Here is a 17,106-nt window from a genome sequence, read left to right as displayed (position 1 = left end):
ACAATTTCAGGACACACATTTATGAAACCTACCCCAATATAAAATAGACATGTACAGATAGATTGAAAAAAAAAATACCAGGTGAGAGTGTTTTTCATCTTCCATACTTGTTTTCTATAGTGTTGGCAAATGAATGGCTAACAATTACAGTACTGTGGCCGGACAACAGTTTTTATCTGTGTAACAGTCACTTCAGAACATACATCTGTGATTTGGGATGTGAATGTGGTTTGTGCCTCACGAGGCACTCAGCATCATGTTTATAACCAAATCTTAAATTTCTGTGGAAATGAAAACACTAATGGAAGGGTCAGCAACCTTAAACTAGTCATGTTTCTAAGTTGAAACACGCACCTGTTGGCACATCACACTCTCTCTACATAATGTGCTGTTTCACATCTCAGTGCTACAGAACCCAGTAATAGTATCATTAATCATGTTTTGCCACCAATATAGTGAAGATACCATAGATGTCATTAGTAGCAGCTTCTTAACCAGTGACCTGCCTTGTCATTCATGGGGGGAAGATCAGGCCATGTCCATGGAAGCAGCTGCTAAGCTGGGTGTGCAGCAGAGGCAGCGTCGGAAGTTACAGGATGAGTCTGCAGCACACATTTTGCTTCCATTTGGAAGAGATTGTTTGAAGAAAGTATTTTGGGGCTCAGTGCCAACTACAGTTAGAATCTTTTTCTGAATATTTAGTAGTGGTATGAAAACTGTGTGTAATTTGCACGGGAACTCTTAAAGGAGGCTCTATATACTGGAGCATGCTAAATTTCCAGGAAATGAAAGAAATTGAGAACTTCATCCCGCTTGCTCTGCCAAGCTGCTGCATTTAATGTGTTTCAGTTCTCAGTGGCTTGGTGTTCTGTGCCCATCAGGTACCCACTTCTCTTGGGTTCCAGTCTGTAATGTAAGAGCTATTTGGAAAATGGCAGACAATGCCAACACAAGCCATTGCCTCAGCAAAACTTCTCAGTGTTCTCTTTCGCAGGCAGAGCCAGAACAGGCTTGCACGTAAGGCTAATGCCTAAGGGCACACCTTGTGGTGCACTGTGGCAGTAGCACTACACTTACCATGAGAAAACCATGGGCTCCTGTCTATGAAAAAAAATGTTATCATCATATCCAAGGCACCTGGTGGATGCAGCACCCTTGAGTTCCTAAGCTCAGACCAAATTCACAGTCATGCAATATCTCTACCTCTACTTTAAGATTTTCTTCTTTAAACTAAGGGCCAAAATGGTCCAGCAAAAACCTCTTTCTTTCTTGCATTCTTGCCTAATCTTAACTGTACAAATTTTGCAATTACTTGACTCCTAAACAACAAGGATGACTAAACTCTCTACTCTATAAAAAGGCAATTCAGGTTTCAGTTCACTGTTTGAAACAAGTCTTATGTGGGCATCTGGAAATAAAACTGTAAAATACTTCAACAAATAGTTACAGACAAGAAAAATCAAACAAATATTTCTGTTTTTAAAAAAGTAGTCATTAGGGTTCAAAATCCCTAGGTAAAGCTCTAAAATATATTGATCCACTGGAATCTAACATCATCCAACACCTTCTTGGACAGTACAGATAAGAATTTGCTTCTTCTGGAACACATGCACATATATATGCCTGATTTTACAATTGGAAAAGTTTATTTAACACGTAAAGCCAGATAGCTTCTATCCCCAGCTTTTCTTTTAATGGCCTTTTAAACTCCTGAAAAACACAACTTGAGTTGAAACTGCTCTAATTTAAGGGGACAAAATCCCTTTAAATTATGATTTAGAGGTAAAATAATGAAGAATTGACTGCAGAAGTCTTCAGAACAGAAAGCAAAATTGCAAAAACTCAAAATTAAACTGAATTTTTAAAAGTTGCCACTTACCCACCCATGTTCTATATGACCACCTCTTTTGAGTGCCACTGAGATAGTTATTTTCTCATGGGTTTTTTCTTACCAAACAGAGAAGAAGACAAGAAGAAAAAACCCACCCAAACTACCTTCAGAAAGAACACCACATGAAGAGCTTTCCCTTTAGTCCCAACATCCAAGATAGCTTCAGCATGCATGTCCCAATCACACTAAAAAGCAGCACAGCATCCATCTCTGAGCAAGAAAAAGCAACAGGACCTTAATGGTCACTGGTTCTTGTCAAAATTTCAGTTACAGTGTTCCCTCTACATCTCTCATGGAAGTGGCCTTGTATGAACACATTTTTCTGATTTAAACAAAACCCACTTTCATCCTTAGGAATTTTACTGCTGTCACTACTTCCTTCCACTGTCCCCCAGTTGTTGCACTCTCTATCAGTTTGTTATCAGCCCAGACTGATAAGACATTCAAGGTGTGAAGGGTTGTAAAGTGCACAACCTTCCATGGTCTATTCTATTCTGCTGCTGCTTGGAGGAGTCACTGAACCTGCTGAAGGGATCAAAGGAAGGGCAAGTGGGCAAGAACTCTCCAGAAACAGCAGGAAGCTGCCAGCCTTTTTTCTCAGTGCCTCACTTCTGCAAATACCTACAGAAAGGGAAGTCAGGCTAGGTCAGAGAAACAACCACACATTGGACAAAACACAGGGGTAGCTTTTCTTCCACAGCATGCTTCAACAGCCTAATTTACCAAATTCTGTTCACATTTTATAATACATTGAGTGCAATGGTAAAAACCAATTCAATTAGAAGGTAAGTAAACCAGCTCATTCAAAGTATAAAGGCTACTGGAAAAACATGATGCAATGGATCACTGTCTTGGTCAGTCCCCAGGAAATGATCCTATGATAGTATTGGCAGCCTTCTTTTTAACTTTTTCCTGTTTTTAAAGTATGCATTTTAAGTGCTTGTTTGTAGCAGAACAATGAAGTATTGTTGACAAGATGACAGAAGTAAAATAGGTATAATTTGATTAAGAGGGAAATACCAATCATGAAAGATCTTTAAATCAAAACAGACTGTATATTCAGAAAGGCTAGCATGTAACATCTCTCTGTACAATAATTTTATTCCCTAGAAGCAGTTAAGCAGTTAAGTTTAAAAGTTTACTTAATCTTTGAAAATGGCTTTTTTTTTTAGTATTACTCAGTACCTTACAGAATATCCAAAATGTTTTCAGCATTCATAAATTCAGTGAGATTAATAAAAAACCCCAGCACTTAACGTTAAACCCAGCACTTAACACTAAAACATATATGACAGAAATTGGGGAAATTATTTTTAACATCAACAGCTGGGGAGTCACTAATATCAGTACTGACTGCACAGCATATTTCCATTTAAATCAAAGAGGGGGCATAGTTCTTCCACTTCAATTCAAAACAACTTACATATTTTTTGTTTCAGCTTCAATGGACTACATTAACAGCTATTTATGCCAGAATCTTCAGTTCAAAAGAGTCCTTTAGCATATAAGCTAACCTAATGAAACTACTTCCCTTCAATCTAGTTTTCTCAATTAAATATTCATTAACAAAATCCTTCCCCCTAGTTAAGGAGTAAAACAAGATGCCTAAAGAAAAGGAATTTATTAAAAAGGGAGATGGTTCAAAAATAAAAAGTCCCAAGTCAGAGGATACTACTGGAAAACAACAGTTTGATTTCAGGTAAATGAAACCCAAAAAGTAAACAAACCAAACTATTTTTTTCCCAAAATAAATATCTCTAAGATTTCTAGAGAAAGAACATAGCATCCAAGAGCTTCACAGTAAAAACCATAAAATAACTTTTGGTAAGGATCAAACAGAAAAAATTGCACCAAAAAAAAAAAAAAAGTTGCAAGACAGGTTTTGAAAAGGTTAATGCTATGGTTACTTTTCTAACCTCAGCTGAGTCAGCCTACTAGCAGATGTGGCAAGACTTTTGGCAGACCCACTGTAAAGGCCAAGAAAAGAGAAATTCTTACCTTCAACAGAGCTGAAGTCAGCAGAAACTGTCACCAGCACAGAGCAGAGTGACAGCCTGGTTAGAGACCAGTGTGCTGCCAAGGGCATCCCCAAGCACCATCATGAGCAGGGGCCCCTCGGTACCTTTGTCCCCAACAAGCAAGGCTGGGTCACCATTTCTGAAATCTAAAATCACTCAAAGCCTGAACACCATTGCAATTAAACCACATTGGGTCAGAAAGCACACTGGGCTGGCACCAGAAAACACATCTCTTGTGTGGTGTTTGGAGTTGATCAGATTTCAAACACTGCATGATTGCATGTCAAAGAATCCTCCAAAGGATGATAGAAATAGAGCTACAATACAGACACATCAAAATAAATTTGCCTAATCTTTTTTAAAAATTGTTCTTACTGAACTCAAAGACAGTAAGACGTCTGTTTTTGTCACTCAGATGTTCCTTAAATAATTTACCTGCCTTCCCTGTGATGGCTTGGGTTCTCTAACAGCTGGTTTCTGCTTTCAAGAGTTTCAAGGACCAAAGTTCCTGCTACAATAAAGTTTACACATCAGGCTGAGCCATACCTAGGCCTCATGGACAGCTGCTGCAATGACTCAAAAAACAATGCACATGTACTGCATCTTCTTATCCTTCTGAGGAATACAAACAGGTACTGGAAACCATAGCATGTTGCAAGTCTCAAAAAGCATAAGAGTTATGCTTTTCTTGTGAGTTTGCCTAAAATATGAGTAAAGAAATCTCTGTGTTGCAGTGTTCATTAAAAAAGTAAGGTACAGTAAAACAATTCCCTTTAAGATTATTTAAGATTATTTTAAAAACCTATCAGGAGGACTATTGTTTTGAAACAATGTTTCAAACTCTAAGAAAATACACAAAAATCTCAGAACCACAATATTTGCAATGGCTTCTTTAAGGCTAAGGCTAGCTTCTCTTTCCTTTCCAGGATATCAACTGAAACTAAATTGTGAGGTCATGAGTATCTCTTAAAAGAGGCCTTTCTATCAATCTATGAAACTAATTCTGGTTTGCAATTCAATATGCTGCTCAACAGCATTATGTACACATACATGATATGCTACTAACATGGAAATTATTTTCAAATACAGGCTAACTCCTGAGCAGGCAGTATGTAAAAGATGGGAACAATTTCAGGAGATATAAATTAAAATGCTTGCCTTCACAGTAAGATATCAAGGGAACAAAAAACTTAAGTCCAAATACAAGCCAAATAATCCACACAAAAGAAAACCTGCCACATTTATGAAAGAAAAATCAATCTCTGCTACAAATTACACATCTTTCAAAAGTGTAAGACTTCTCATCTTTTCTAGCCTAAAGCTACATTCCTAGCTTCATTTATCATGCTTACTGAAATCAGCATTAGAATTCTCGGTCTCATCATCCTAAGAATCCCACTAATTTATATTTATTAGCTTTAAGAGTTCCCAAATTCAATCCACTCAGCATCTGACGATAAACACTCTCTTAGAAATCTGTGTAACTAGGAAATTGAGCAATTTTTTTTAAGCCAAATAATAAACAAAGACAACAATACCTCTCCAGATGTGGGAGGCTGTTTGGGAAACAAAGTGTTGAAAATAATTTTGATCTATATATTTAGAAGTAACACAACAGCTAAAAAAATATTGCAAAACCTGAGTGCAAAAAACACACAGACATCTGAAGAAAAGCCACATGAATTCTAAATGTATAGATTCTCTGGCTTCACAACCACACTACTGGTTAACATCTTTACAAGTTCTGCTGCTCTTTCAGTAATAACACTTCCTAAAGTGTTGATTTTCTATAAAATGTCTCAAGAGAAAATGCTGCTCTGGAAGTTTTACAGGCAATGGTATGTTCTTAGCCACTCAAAAATGCAGAGTCTAGATGACAGTGTTAGTTAAAGCAGGTTACTGGAGCCAATGGACAGTGCCACGACGAGTCCACTTGCACTCTCTTTGCATTTAATGCTGCAGGCCGAATCACAAATATTTTGTATCAGTATCTCATATTAATGAATTGCTTTGTAGTTTTTCAATGTTAACAAGACACCTATTTCCAAATAATTAGATTATTCAACCACACTTACCCTGCATTGTCATTAAAAAAATATCAATTTAACTTATTTTTATCAACTAGTCTCACCTTGCTATTTTACTCCTGCAATTTGACCCAGCCAGAAGCTTTCTTCGTATGCCTGCCATCTGTTAACTAATTTTTACAAAAATGCTTCTCTTTTGGCACATTTCAAAGACAATTATAGTAGTTATTTAATGAGTGTGCAATTATCTCAGGAAAAAAATATTATATTATGACAATCATTAAAACAGCAAGTGTTTAATTTTAAAGAGGAAACACACACAAAGAATTGGACAGCCCAATTATTTGACAAGTGATGAAGGTTGAGAGAGACCTTCTCAAGAAAGGTTTAAGAAAACCATTCATGATAGCAAAAAGATCCAAAAAATTGTGAAAAAAATTAATTCCACTCAACAGAAATTACTAAGAAACTCATAAAGCATTTAAAACTGCAAAAGAGAAACTCTGGCACATTTTGAGTGTTCTGAAAAGCCCAGAAATTTTGGTCTGTCCCTTATTGCAAAGTTTAATTTTGAAAGCCAAAACAGGGGAAATGAAAATGGAGACAATAATATACTCATCAATAACTGTGTAACAAATTTATCTCACAAATATGTACTTTCTTTCCCCAACCCATGCAATTTGCAATTTAAAAAAATAAAATGTATAAAAGGTTTACATAAAACATATTTAATATATACAAAAGCAAGTGCTTTACATTCAACTATAAATAAAGCTATCAAAATATTTCTCTTTAAATGATTAATATGTTATTGGCAAAAAGCCATAGATTAATAATGAAAACATTATATTATATACAGCTATAATTTAGAACTTCATTCCAAGAACTGCACTACTTAAGACTCAGAGATGCTGCCCTACTCTTCTCATTTACTCTGGGCATTCGACACAGCTTTGCCATGGTCAATCCCCCATGTTTGTGCAGGATTTTTTCAAATCACAGAAATAAAGCAAAAAACCCTGCGAAATATTGCATGAAGGTGATCAGTGAAGGGATTGTTTTCATTACTTCAGCATAGATGATAAACTTATTAGGTGCTGGGAATTCTGCTGCCTCACTGTGGCACAGGACTTACATTCCTAAGAGGAAGGTAAAAAATGTTCTTGAGGCACAGAAAATTAAATCCAGTGCACACAACTTTTAGAAATGCTTAAAAAGAAACTTCAGGCAAAGATTTACATTTGTTAATATGATGTCACCCATAAAATTGACCCTAATTAAAGGAAAATTATAAGAACATTGGATATGCTTAGTGGGAGTTATACCAGCACTAATCAGCACTTTAGGAAGAACATTCCATGTTAGGGGTATGGAGGTTTTGCACATATCAAAATTACAAGATATGATTTGTAATGATCCCAAATGCTTACTGGAACAGACATCTAGATTTCTAATCACAGAATCATTAAGGTTGGAAAAGACTCCCAAAATCATCAAGTCCAACTTTTGACTAGATGCAAAGATGTGAGATGAGGCAAACTAGAACAGATTTTTAGATGTGTATTTTGTTATGCTCAGTCTCACTGAATACTTCACTGCTTCCCAAGCACATAGAAGCACCACAATTTAAAAATTTTGTATTGTACCAACACTTAGGAGCCATAACCTATAAACTTATTATGCAAAATAGCCAGTCTCTTCTACAAAGAAGTTTTGTGTAGTATGATCAATTCCTTAATTTCATATATTCCTTGTTACAGGCCTACTTAAAATTGATCCACACAGGATATAAGAAATACACTCCAATACAATATTATATCTATACAATATAGTGGATATATATACACACAAATCCTGTATCCTTTGTTTTGATACATTTCCATAACTGCTTATATATCAAGCAGCAGTCTGGACTTAGATCTCACAGTTAGCCAAGAAAGCACATCACTGCTTACCATGTGTATCTCTCAGAAAAACTTCACAGTCCACGATTGTATGTACAAGTAGAGCAGCAACCAATAGCAGGATAAGAGTTTTACAAGTGGAGTAATCCAAAGGATACAAGTAATCCAAATGTCTACAATGAATTTAGAGTTGTTATAAAAGTGCCATCTGATAGCACAGTCAGACATGAACAGCCTGTGACAATTCAGGACATCTCAGCAGCACATAAATCTGGATGTGGATCTGGTGAGAGTTAATTCCCTCTCTGATGATAAGCTCATATATGAGGTTATGCCACTCTGATATATACAGATGAAGTGGGGTACAACACCACCCAAGCAATCATCCATGAGGTTCAGACTTTGCCAAACTTTCAACAAGGGCAAGACAAATTCTTTCAAAAAAAAATTATGTCATCTATTTCTATAAAAGAAGTGGTAGGACAACTCAGGCTTGCAGGCATAAAAGCATCTGCATGCTTCAAGTCAGTCTTTACACAAATTCATGAATGCACTGAATTGTCAAGTTAGGTGCCAAACTTTTACTCACAAAAAGGAAAAAAATTAATTATGTGATTTAAGAACTAAGACTACCACCTCATCCTATAGCACTTCATATTTTTTCATCAGTATATTTTTAATTTTCATATTATTTTTAATCTCAATTCCTCTGCTTTCATGTGTGCAACCAGAAGACAACATACACAGTGAGACAGCTGTAATCTTCCCTAAGGACAGTTTATACTTATCTTTCCAAGAGTTTATACTTCACATTATTTTTCCAACAGTTTATACTTCACATTATCTTTTCAACTTCCTTTTTCTTCTAAAGATGTAAAACAATGTTGAAGTCTTTTTATATCCTTCTGAGAAGCAAATAGATTATTTAGCCTTAGCAAACTCAAACTAGTTTTAAGTGGAGTTAAAAAAACAGAAGTCTTGTATTAGTCAAAGTTAAGACTGCAGGAGTCTTCAGCATTTCACTTTACTTTCTGGTCTCAAACTAACTGATGAAAAATGCATGATGTAAAATTAAGGGTGCAATTTATTTACAATTCTGATCTAATTACAGCAGAAAGTATATTAGCACTATAAGACACTCTTTTTAATTCTGCAGCATTATTACATCGAGCAGATTGTATTAATTTTTAAATTAATTTCCATCAAAAGAATTACCATACAAGTAAAAATGTTATGAGTATGCTTGCTCTCAAATCCTGAAACAAGTATTTAATGTTCTTCCTTAATTTAAATAACCTCAGCCTAAATACAGTTAAAGATCTTTGGTTGTCTAATATTGGGTCTGCTCCAATATCTACAGTTCATTAACTATTCCATAAAATAAAGTTACTCTTTCTGAGAAAACATCAACCATTATCAAGCTGTCAAAAAAAAAACAACTAAATTCACTATTAATTGTTTCCTCAATATGTACTAAAGCCAGTGTGAAGCACTGTCTTGTTAAAAAATTTAAAGTTCACCTTAACTACTACATATGAAGCTTATCAAAATCCCTTCCCAACTGACTCTTACCTAAAGCCAACCAGTTTTAGGAAGATCAAAATTCCTTCCCCCTTTACCCCATCTTTTTCCTCCCTGGTTAAACTGCACACATTTGTAAAAAGCTCTAACAGAACAAACTCATCTTGAACTTGAAATTCTAAAAAGAGATCAAAGAATAGAAGTGAGAATTACAACTAAAGCCCTTCTATAGAATTGTAGTCAGTCAAAGGACAGATCTGAAACACTTCAGTAATTGCCATACTTTTCCTTTACTATTCATACTACATACTCCACTGATTTAAAGAGGCTTCTGCATGGTTTGCTTCCGTGCATTCCTCAACAGTTTGACAGCTACCAGTTCACAACCAGTTTCTGAAGGAAACATTAAACATCTGTCCAACCAGATAAACTCAAGGTCAGAATCCAATTTATACAATTTATTGCATAGCCCAAAATAATAAAAACAAACCAAGCAGTTTTATAACTATCTGGCTTCCAGCTGTTTCATTTCAAAGAGGAAAAACATTAAAATTTCAAATACTGCAAAGTTGTTTTGTTTTCACACCACGATAAAAACAAAACCAAACCCCTAAACTTTAAAGGCTCTCCACGGATCTCAGAACTTTCCCTCTATTTTTTGATACAAAGCAAAATGTTAGAACCAATGTCAGTGAGATTGAAGCAAGTCTGAAAAGGTTCTGACAAATACAACACAGAAGTCACAGCACCAGAAAGTTTTATTAGAGCCGCTTTTCACTGCCTGGCTTATATCCCACATGCTCCTCAAAAATGATACTAATTGCTGGGTTTCTCACCACCCCCACTTTTCCTGGAATCCATTTCCTCTTCACCCTTAACCCCAAGTATGCTCAGGGAGCCCAAAAGCCTGCACACCCCTGTTCCCAGCCCCTGAGCTGCTGCCTGGCAGGGAATGGGGCGCTGCTCCCACGGCAGGACTGCACACACACACACACACCCACCCCGATAGGATCACCTTCCCCTGCCAGCTGCTGCAGCCTGTGTCTTCAGCTTACAGAGACCTCTGACAACAGTGGCTGCTTGGGTGCACTGTCTTTTGGTTTTGTAGGCAGGGAAGGAGAAAGGAAATGTTTATCAAAACCAACAGATTGCATCTACTGCATCATTCAGTTAATCAAGCTCATCTGAACCGCACTGCTGGATATCCATGTTCCATTAACATCACCCCACAGTTTGAAGGAAAAGTTTCACTGGTAGGAATTGACAATTACACGCTCCATAAACATAAGCAGAAGTTATAACAGAGAAGCAATCTACTGAACCAAGACCAAAGATTAAGCGTGTTAAGCTCTTATCTCTACACTAACGATCTAAAATTAACAGGGGGGGGGGGAAAAGAAAAATGCTACATTGTCTCCTTCACAGACCCGTGTCCTACAAACTAAGAGAAGCAAAAGTCAGTAGTTAAGGTTCTTGCCTTTCCCAAATTTTTTTTCCAGAAAGACAACATTGTATATTCTCAGGTAGAGAGAATATTGGTAGCAAGAATACAAAAGTAACAGCTACTTAAAACCTTTTTAAAGCTGTCTGCTGCAAATTATGTTTGATTGTCAGAGTTGCATCTGTTTTGAAATGCACAGATTGAAAAATAGCGAACAATTTTTATGTCATCTTGTCCTCCTCATGGAGGACTCAAATACTTGCAGTAGATGGGCACATTATACTAAAACAACTGCTGATTTTTTTGGTTTAGCCAAAAGTAACAAAATCCAACATACACACAGCTTTTTATATGTTTTCTATTATTATTGAACACATGAAAATCAAGAATAATAAGTCTGTATTTTTAGGCAATGAACGTGAGCACAAAGACACAAAGCAAAGGACAGAGCAACAACATAACCACCGCAATTCTTGCAGGAAATTAGCCATACAAACCTTACCAAAGGTCTTAAAAACATGCTTCTCTAAGTAATTTTCAAGACAATAAGTCATTATATTTGCATCGAAACCGTAAACCAGTAAATTTTCTCTGTTGTACTTCAGAAGTACAAGCAGCAGAAGGAGAAACACCATTTTATCTGAATAAGATCACATAGTCTTACTTTCTGAAGTGATAGGAAAACAACAGGAGAAAGCAATGTCTGCATCAACTGGTTAGGTTTTTTCCCTCGTTAACTAGACTTCTTCAAGGTCAAATAACAGCTCAGAGATTTCAGTTATCATGCTTTGACTCAAGCACCAGTCACTATTATTCATTTCACCCCATCAACCAAATCAGATGGTTCAAACCCCCACTCCCCAAATCCCTACATACCTGTCCTTGTAAGGCTGCACGACTTCTGCCTTGCAGGTGCTGATTAGAAACTGAAGAATGCCAGGGATGGATCTGAGTCTGAGACGGTGCCCGAATGAGTTCGGATGACGGTGTCACTTGCTGCGGGGTTATGTGGTGCTCTAGGTCATGCTCTAAAACATGGCTTGTGCTATCCTGAACAAAAGCAGAGTCATCGAACTGTGGCAGAAGGTCTTCCTGCAAGAGGTCATCCGGGTCAAGTCCTGTGAATGGTTCACTGTGAGTCTCGACTTGATGAAGTAAGTTGTCATCTAAAGATGTAAAACCGTTGCTTTCAATAGGGTCGGTGAAATGGCTTATCTGAGAAGCAGAACCAGTAGAAGCTGGAAAATTAATATTCACAGGAGAGAGTTTCGAACTACTAAAGTTGCCCTGAGGATGCGCAGAATGCAACATTTGAAAAGTACTTGAATTCAAAGTTGTGTTAGGATTCAACATGTGCTCGGTTGTTTCTTGCTTGGTCCCTGTTTGAGATGTAAAGGCATCGCTTCCAGTGAAGTCAGAGATAGAGTGTGTCTGCTGGCTAGTAGAAAGAGCTGTTGTAGGCTGAAGAAGGCTGGTAGGAGAAATATGATTATTAGAGTAGGAATACGGAGATGAAAATTGTTGACTATTACTGACAGAACATGGAGTAATAGTTGGGGACTGTCCATCAAAATTTCCTTCTTGATTCCCACAAAAATGTATTGAAGCACTTGCAGTTTGAGAAAACTGTTGAGCAGACAGAGGCTGCTGTGAAGTCGATGGATTAGAAACTGAAGGTGGGTGGTTAACACTGACTCTGAGGGAAGTAGACACGTTAACTTCCATGAAGTCTTTTGGCTGACTCAGAGCATCCTGCCCCGTGTTGTTCCTGCTCTGCTGCGGCCGTAGCGAGGCACACTGATGCTGTGGTTCATTAGCCTGAAATAAGGCAAAGTCATGGTGTGCTACAAAGCTTTTGTTTTGCTGCATAGACTGAGAATGTCCTTGGTGAAAAGGGGACCCATTTTGATTCGAAACAGTCGTGGCAGTTTGATGACCCCACATAGGACTACCATCAGCCACATCTGGAAACATCCCATTGGACTGGTTTTGCGGATGAACTGGTGAACAATTGAACTGAGAGTGTGGTGATAAGACATTGTCAGCTGAGCTATTAAAAGACTGATTTACTGAGTGAAGCTTCAGTGAATCATACTGATTCAGCTGATCAAACTCACTCATCTTTTGTTGATTTTGAGCATCTTGCACATGGTTCAGTGAGTCTATGTGCAAAGGTTCAAATTCTGCACCCAAATTCAATTCATCAACAAGTGAAACAGGTCCAGGTTGAACAAAGGCATCATCTGACAAACCTTCTAAGGTCTCACTAAAAAGATTGGCATCATCAAAAAAATCCATCATAGGATCAGTCATCTTGAGAGGTCTGTTCTGCTTTTGCTCTCAACTCCAAATGGAGTCAATTTTGTCTCTCCACAGTGAACAGAAACAAATGACATCCAGCGGTCACCACCTTATCCAAGGCATGCCAACAGCCATTAGTGCTTCTCATGAAACATCTGTCTTCAGGTGTTAAAGCATCCTGAGGGAGAGGAGTGAGGGGGGAAAAAAAAAAGGAAAAATTTAATTTAATTACTCTCCTCATCCTTCCTTCCCAACACTTTTAAGGTTATTTTATACTTTGCTTATAACTTAAGCTACACCAAAAATCAAGTAAGTTATTTTTGCTTATTCTTGATACTCTGTGAAGGTTTTATAATTTTTGCCCCTCATAAAAATATGTTTTAAATGTAATGCTTTAATTTGTTTTACTCACTCAAAGCAGAGTTTTAGATTCTCCTCGGTCATATTCATTGCAATTACCAAATTGCACCAGAATTGGATTTTAGTGGTCCAGGATTAGAATTTGTTTATAGCAAAGAAATGTGAGATATATGCAATAATTCTGTATACTTTAAAAAAAACCTTGAAAGTTATAAACTACATTTAAGTCAGGCTTAATTTCATTAGGAGAAAGTGGGATACTTTGTTTCTTCTATTTAAGTTGCATTATACAAGGTCCTGAGAAACTGTATTTTATCACACGTTGGACATAACAGACTTTTCTTAGAAGGAAAGACAAGAGAATGAATACAGTGATACAAAGAAAACACAAAAAGAACAAGCTTTGGTTCAAAGGAGTTTGCACACCTAGTTTTGAAACATTTGAAACTATTTATTCATAGTATCACTGAGTGATCACCAATTAATTGATTTACAGTGAGGGATTTAAGGAGAATTGAAAAGCGTGGTAAATTTAACTTTAGCCTAAAACCTCCCACATTTATAGTGTAATCAAACAGAATGGGAAATGACTGAAAATGTGTGTCTGTGATAATGTACCTCCCCAGATAACTGGTAACTCTGTAGAATAGGGAAGCAATCACTTCATGAGCACCTTCATGGAATAATCATTCATTATCCTGTCAATACATATGTCTAATTAAAGACATATGTATTGACATAGGGAAAAAAAAAGGAAAAAAAGGGAAAAAAACCAAACACAACTTTTAATTCCTGACCCTCCCATTAAAGCTCACCTTCAATTGCAATTCATCATTAACGAATCTTCCTAAGAATAAAATGAGTATAGGATCCTTGAAGAAATGAACACCTTGTAAATCTGAAATAGTCTCTGATGGAAAAGGTTCACGCTGAACCAACTAAACCCACAGTACTTCTTGGCAAGCTGATCAGAACCCATTCTGCATATACTCCTAGGCCACTGAGGGTGGTGTGGCCATAGTCAGAATAAAGCCAGACCTAAATCCACAAACCTCCTTTAGGGTTTGAGTATATGAGACTTCTGGTACAGAGTAGGGCAGAGGGATCCTGTATCGTCCTGAGACACAGATCAGGTATGGTGTCAGTGAGGAGGAGAACAAGCACGATAAAGAAGAACTGACAGAAGCTTAGGGAGATGACACCTTAGCACAGCAAAGCTGCTGTGGACCCTAGATTATATATGTGCAAGTTATTGCTTAAAGTTGGGATCTCCTAAAGTCCCAAGTTAAAGAAAGCATTAATATAAATTAGACCTCATTATCTTCTAACACTGATTACACTGTCTACTTACAATTAAAAGCAACATAATGATGACTTTCCCAGAATCGAACACCTTCCAATAGATGATAAACAAGCAGCAGGATCCAGGCAGAAAGTCTGGCATGGGTTATAACACTGCTAATATAATGATATCTCATCCTAATTTATCTCAACACAAAAGATAAGTCAGGAGAGAGCTATTTTAGCTCTGAAGAAAACCAATTCAGATTAAGTACAAGGAAAGAAATATCACAGAACAAATGTAATTCAAGAAACCCCACCTGAGGGAGAAAAATGTGGAAATTGTGGGAGCCATGGGTAAAATGTCATGTTCCAGGCTATCAAGGACTACTCACAATCTCAAATTTGAAGTCTGTATCAGTAAGTTTACATACTGAGTCTGATCAATTTTTGCTAAGTGGAAAAAACAGAGGGAAAAAGAGATATTTATTCTATCTATAGATACCAAGGATGTACAATCATTAACTAGTATACATGCTCTTAACTAGAGAAGTCTAGAACTACTCAACAGGACTAAAAGAATGCTGTATTTAAAGTCATATACACCAGACAATCTCTTCCTGTTTTACTGACTGTGTCCCTTTACAGTAAGGAAATGGAGAAAAGCTTGCAAAACAGCTGGAATTATTGCAGCACACTCAGAGCTGGCCTCTTGGCTCAAAAACCAAGAAACACTTTCCATCTTCATTTTTCCTACTTCCTTTCAGTATAAGGAAAACAAAAGAGGAAATAATGAACAAATAATATGAACTCTCCTTTTAAAATGCTAAGGTTTTATAAAACAAATAAATCTTGGCAGGTACAAATAGGAAATATAACCTGAAGATGTCAGCTTTGCTTCAAGGATCCAAGCAAGTTGGATAGCACAGATGAATTTCCAAACTGAGAAATCTGAAGGCTAGATACACGAGAAACCTCTCCCAGCTAATTAGACCAACATAAATTTATTGAAATACAGCTTCTATGTAAAGTGGAGATTGTGAAGTGACAAAAACCACCCCAAAATAACCCCACCAACCAGCCACCCAAACTTCTTTTGGAAAGAATACCACTATCAATAGCCTGCTGCAAGAAGTTTGGGTTTTGACCAGGGAAGTACTTTTACTCATAGTCTACAAGGAAACTTCATGTCTGTCTTATACAAGAAGAAAAGGAAAACAAGATCTATTTCACAGAATACATCAAAAAACCTGAACTCATATGAAAACATAAGGGAACAGAAAGCAAATTTCACTCTGAAAACAAAGTGGAGATAGCAGTAAAAAGAATATAATAAAAAATTCTAATGAGTTTTATTTCATTTATTTTATGGCATTTTTGACAACTTTTGGTGAAGTGACAACAGAACACAAGCTACTCTAGTTTTAACCAAGTAAGTCAGGTGGAGCTTAAGCACTTTACTATGATAGCCACGCATTCAAACTTTGATACACGAGGTAGCACTGCTTCACATGACTGATGTGTGACAGTACCAAAGATAAAAGAAATCAGTGACTTTGGTGGCCATATTTTCTCAAAAGAAGTTGAAACCATGGCTATTCAGAAAAATAATAGAAGTCATCTCAGAGAGAAGCTAGGGACAAGTTAGCAACCACAAGGAATTAAAACAAGTCGTAAAAGCATGACATAACAGAAATCCAGCCTATGGGAAAAGGACACAGTCATAGTTAGGGAAGAGTTTTACATGTATGCTTGCAAAGGCTTTAGTTTTGGGGATTTTTTAGGGAAGCAATGCAACCAGGCATAACAAACAAGAAGTCTGCTAGAGACTGAAAAAATCACTGTATTTGCTAAATTCTATGCAACATGCAACAGCATGACAGCTTTGTGGCTTGCTGTGATTTGCCCATCTATTAGCAGATGGAATACTGCATCAAAAAAGGTGCATGCCCAGACACTCAAAAAACTGAACACTTCTGCACAATATTTAGAAATCAGATATTCCCTTCCCCATATTAAAAGACAATTACACTGTCATTACTTGTCAGATTTTAACAAAAGCTTTGGCCAAGTTCAAAAAGCTGAGTTAATTAAATAACACCAAAGCTACTTCCTGCTGATGTGCCAATATAATTGATATTCTATCACAGATTTAAAGATCAATGTACATGTTAAATTTAAAAGGCACAGAGGGACATATCCCAGTCATATAGAAGACTAAAAAAGAACATTTAGTAGGTATAAACTCTTTTATTCCCTAGCAGAAAGGACTGTCTTTACTGGAGTGTCATGGTATTTGTAGCTAAATATGGATTTAAAAGATGCATTTTCTTATTGTTATCACTAAAATTTGGATAAAACT

General features: G+C 36.8%; 2 protein-coding genes across 6 annotated transcripts in view; one reads left to right on the top strand and one right to left on the bottom strand.

Annotated features, from left to right (window-relative positions):
- The window catches only part of AKTIP (AKT interacting protein), a 1,131,926-nt gene that overhangs the window by 94,177 nt on the left and 1,020,643 nt on the right, over window positions 1-17,106 (top strand). The gene's annotated exons all lie outside the window — the stretch shown is intronic.
- Window positions 1-17,106, bottom strand: part of CHD9 (chromodomain helicase DNA binding protein 9) — an 85,269-nt gene that overhangs the window by 57,645 nt on the left and 10,518 nt on the right. For all 5 annotated transcript variants that reach the window (XR_007778545.1, XM_050978811.1, XM_050978810.1 and 2 more), the window contains exon 4: window positions 11,679-13,281. Coding sequence is in view for 4 of the 5 variants with exons in the window: in XM_050978811.1 (XP_050834768.1) it covers window positions 11,679-13,115 (1,437 nt within the window). In the remaining variant the exon portion in view is untranslated. The remainder of the gene's footprint in view (window positions 1-11,678; window positions 13,282-17,106) is intronic.

Source organism: Serinus canaria, chromosome 11, assembly GCF_022539315.1.
Source record: "Serinus canaria isolate serCan28SL12 chromosome 11, serCan2020, whole genome shotgun sequence".
NCBI lineage: Eukaryota > Metazoa > Chordata > Aves > Passeriformes > Fringillidae > Serinus > Serinus canaria.
This window is presented reverse-complemented; position numbering and strand designations above follow the sequence as displayed.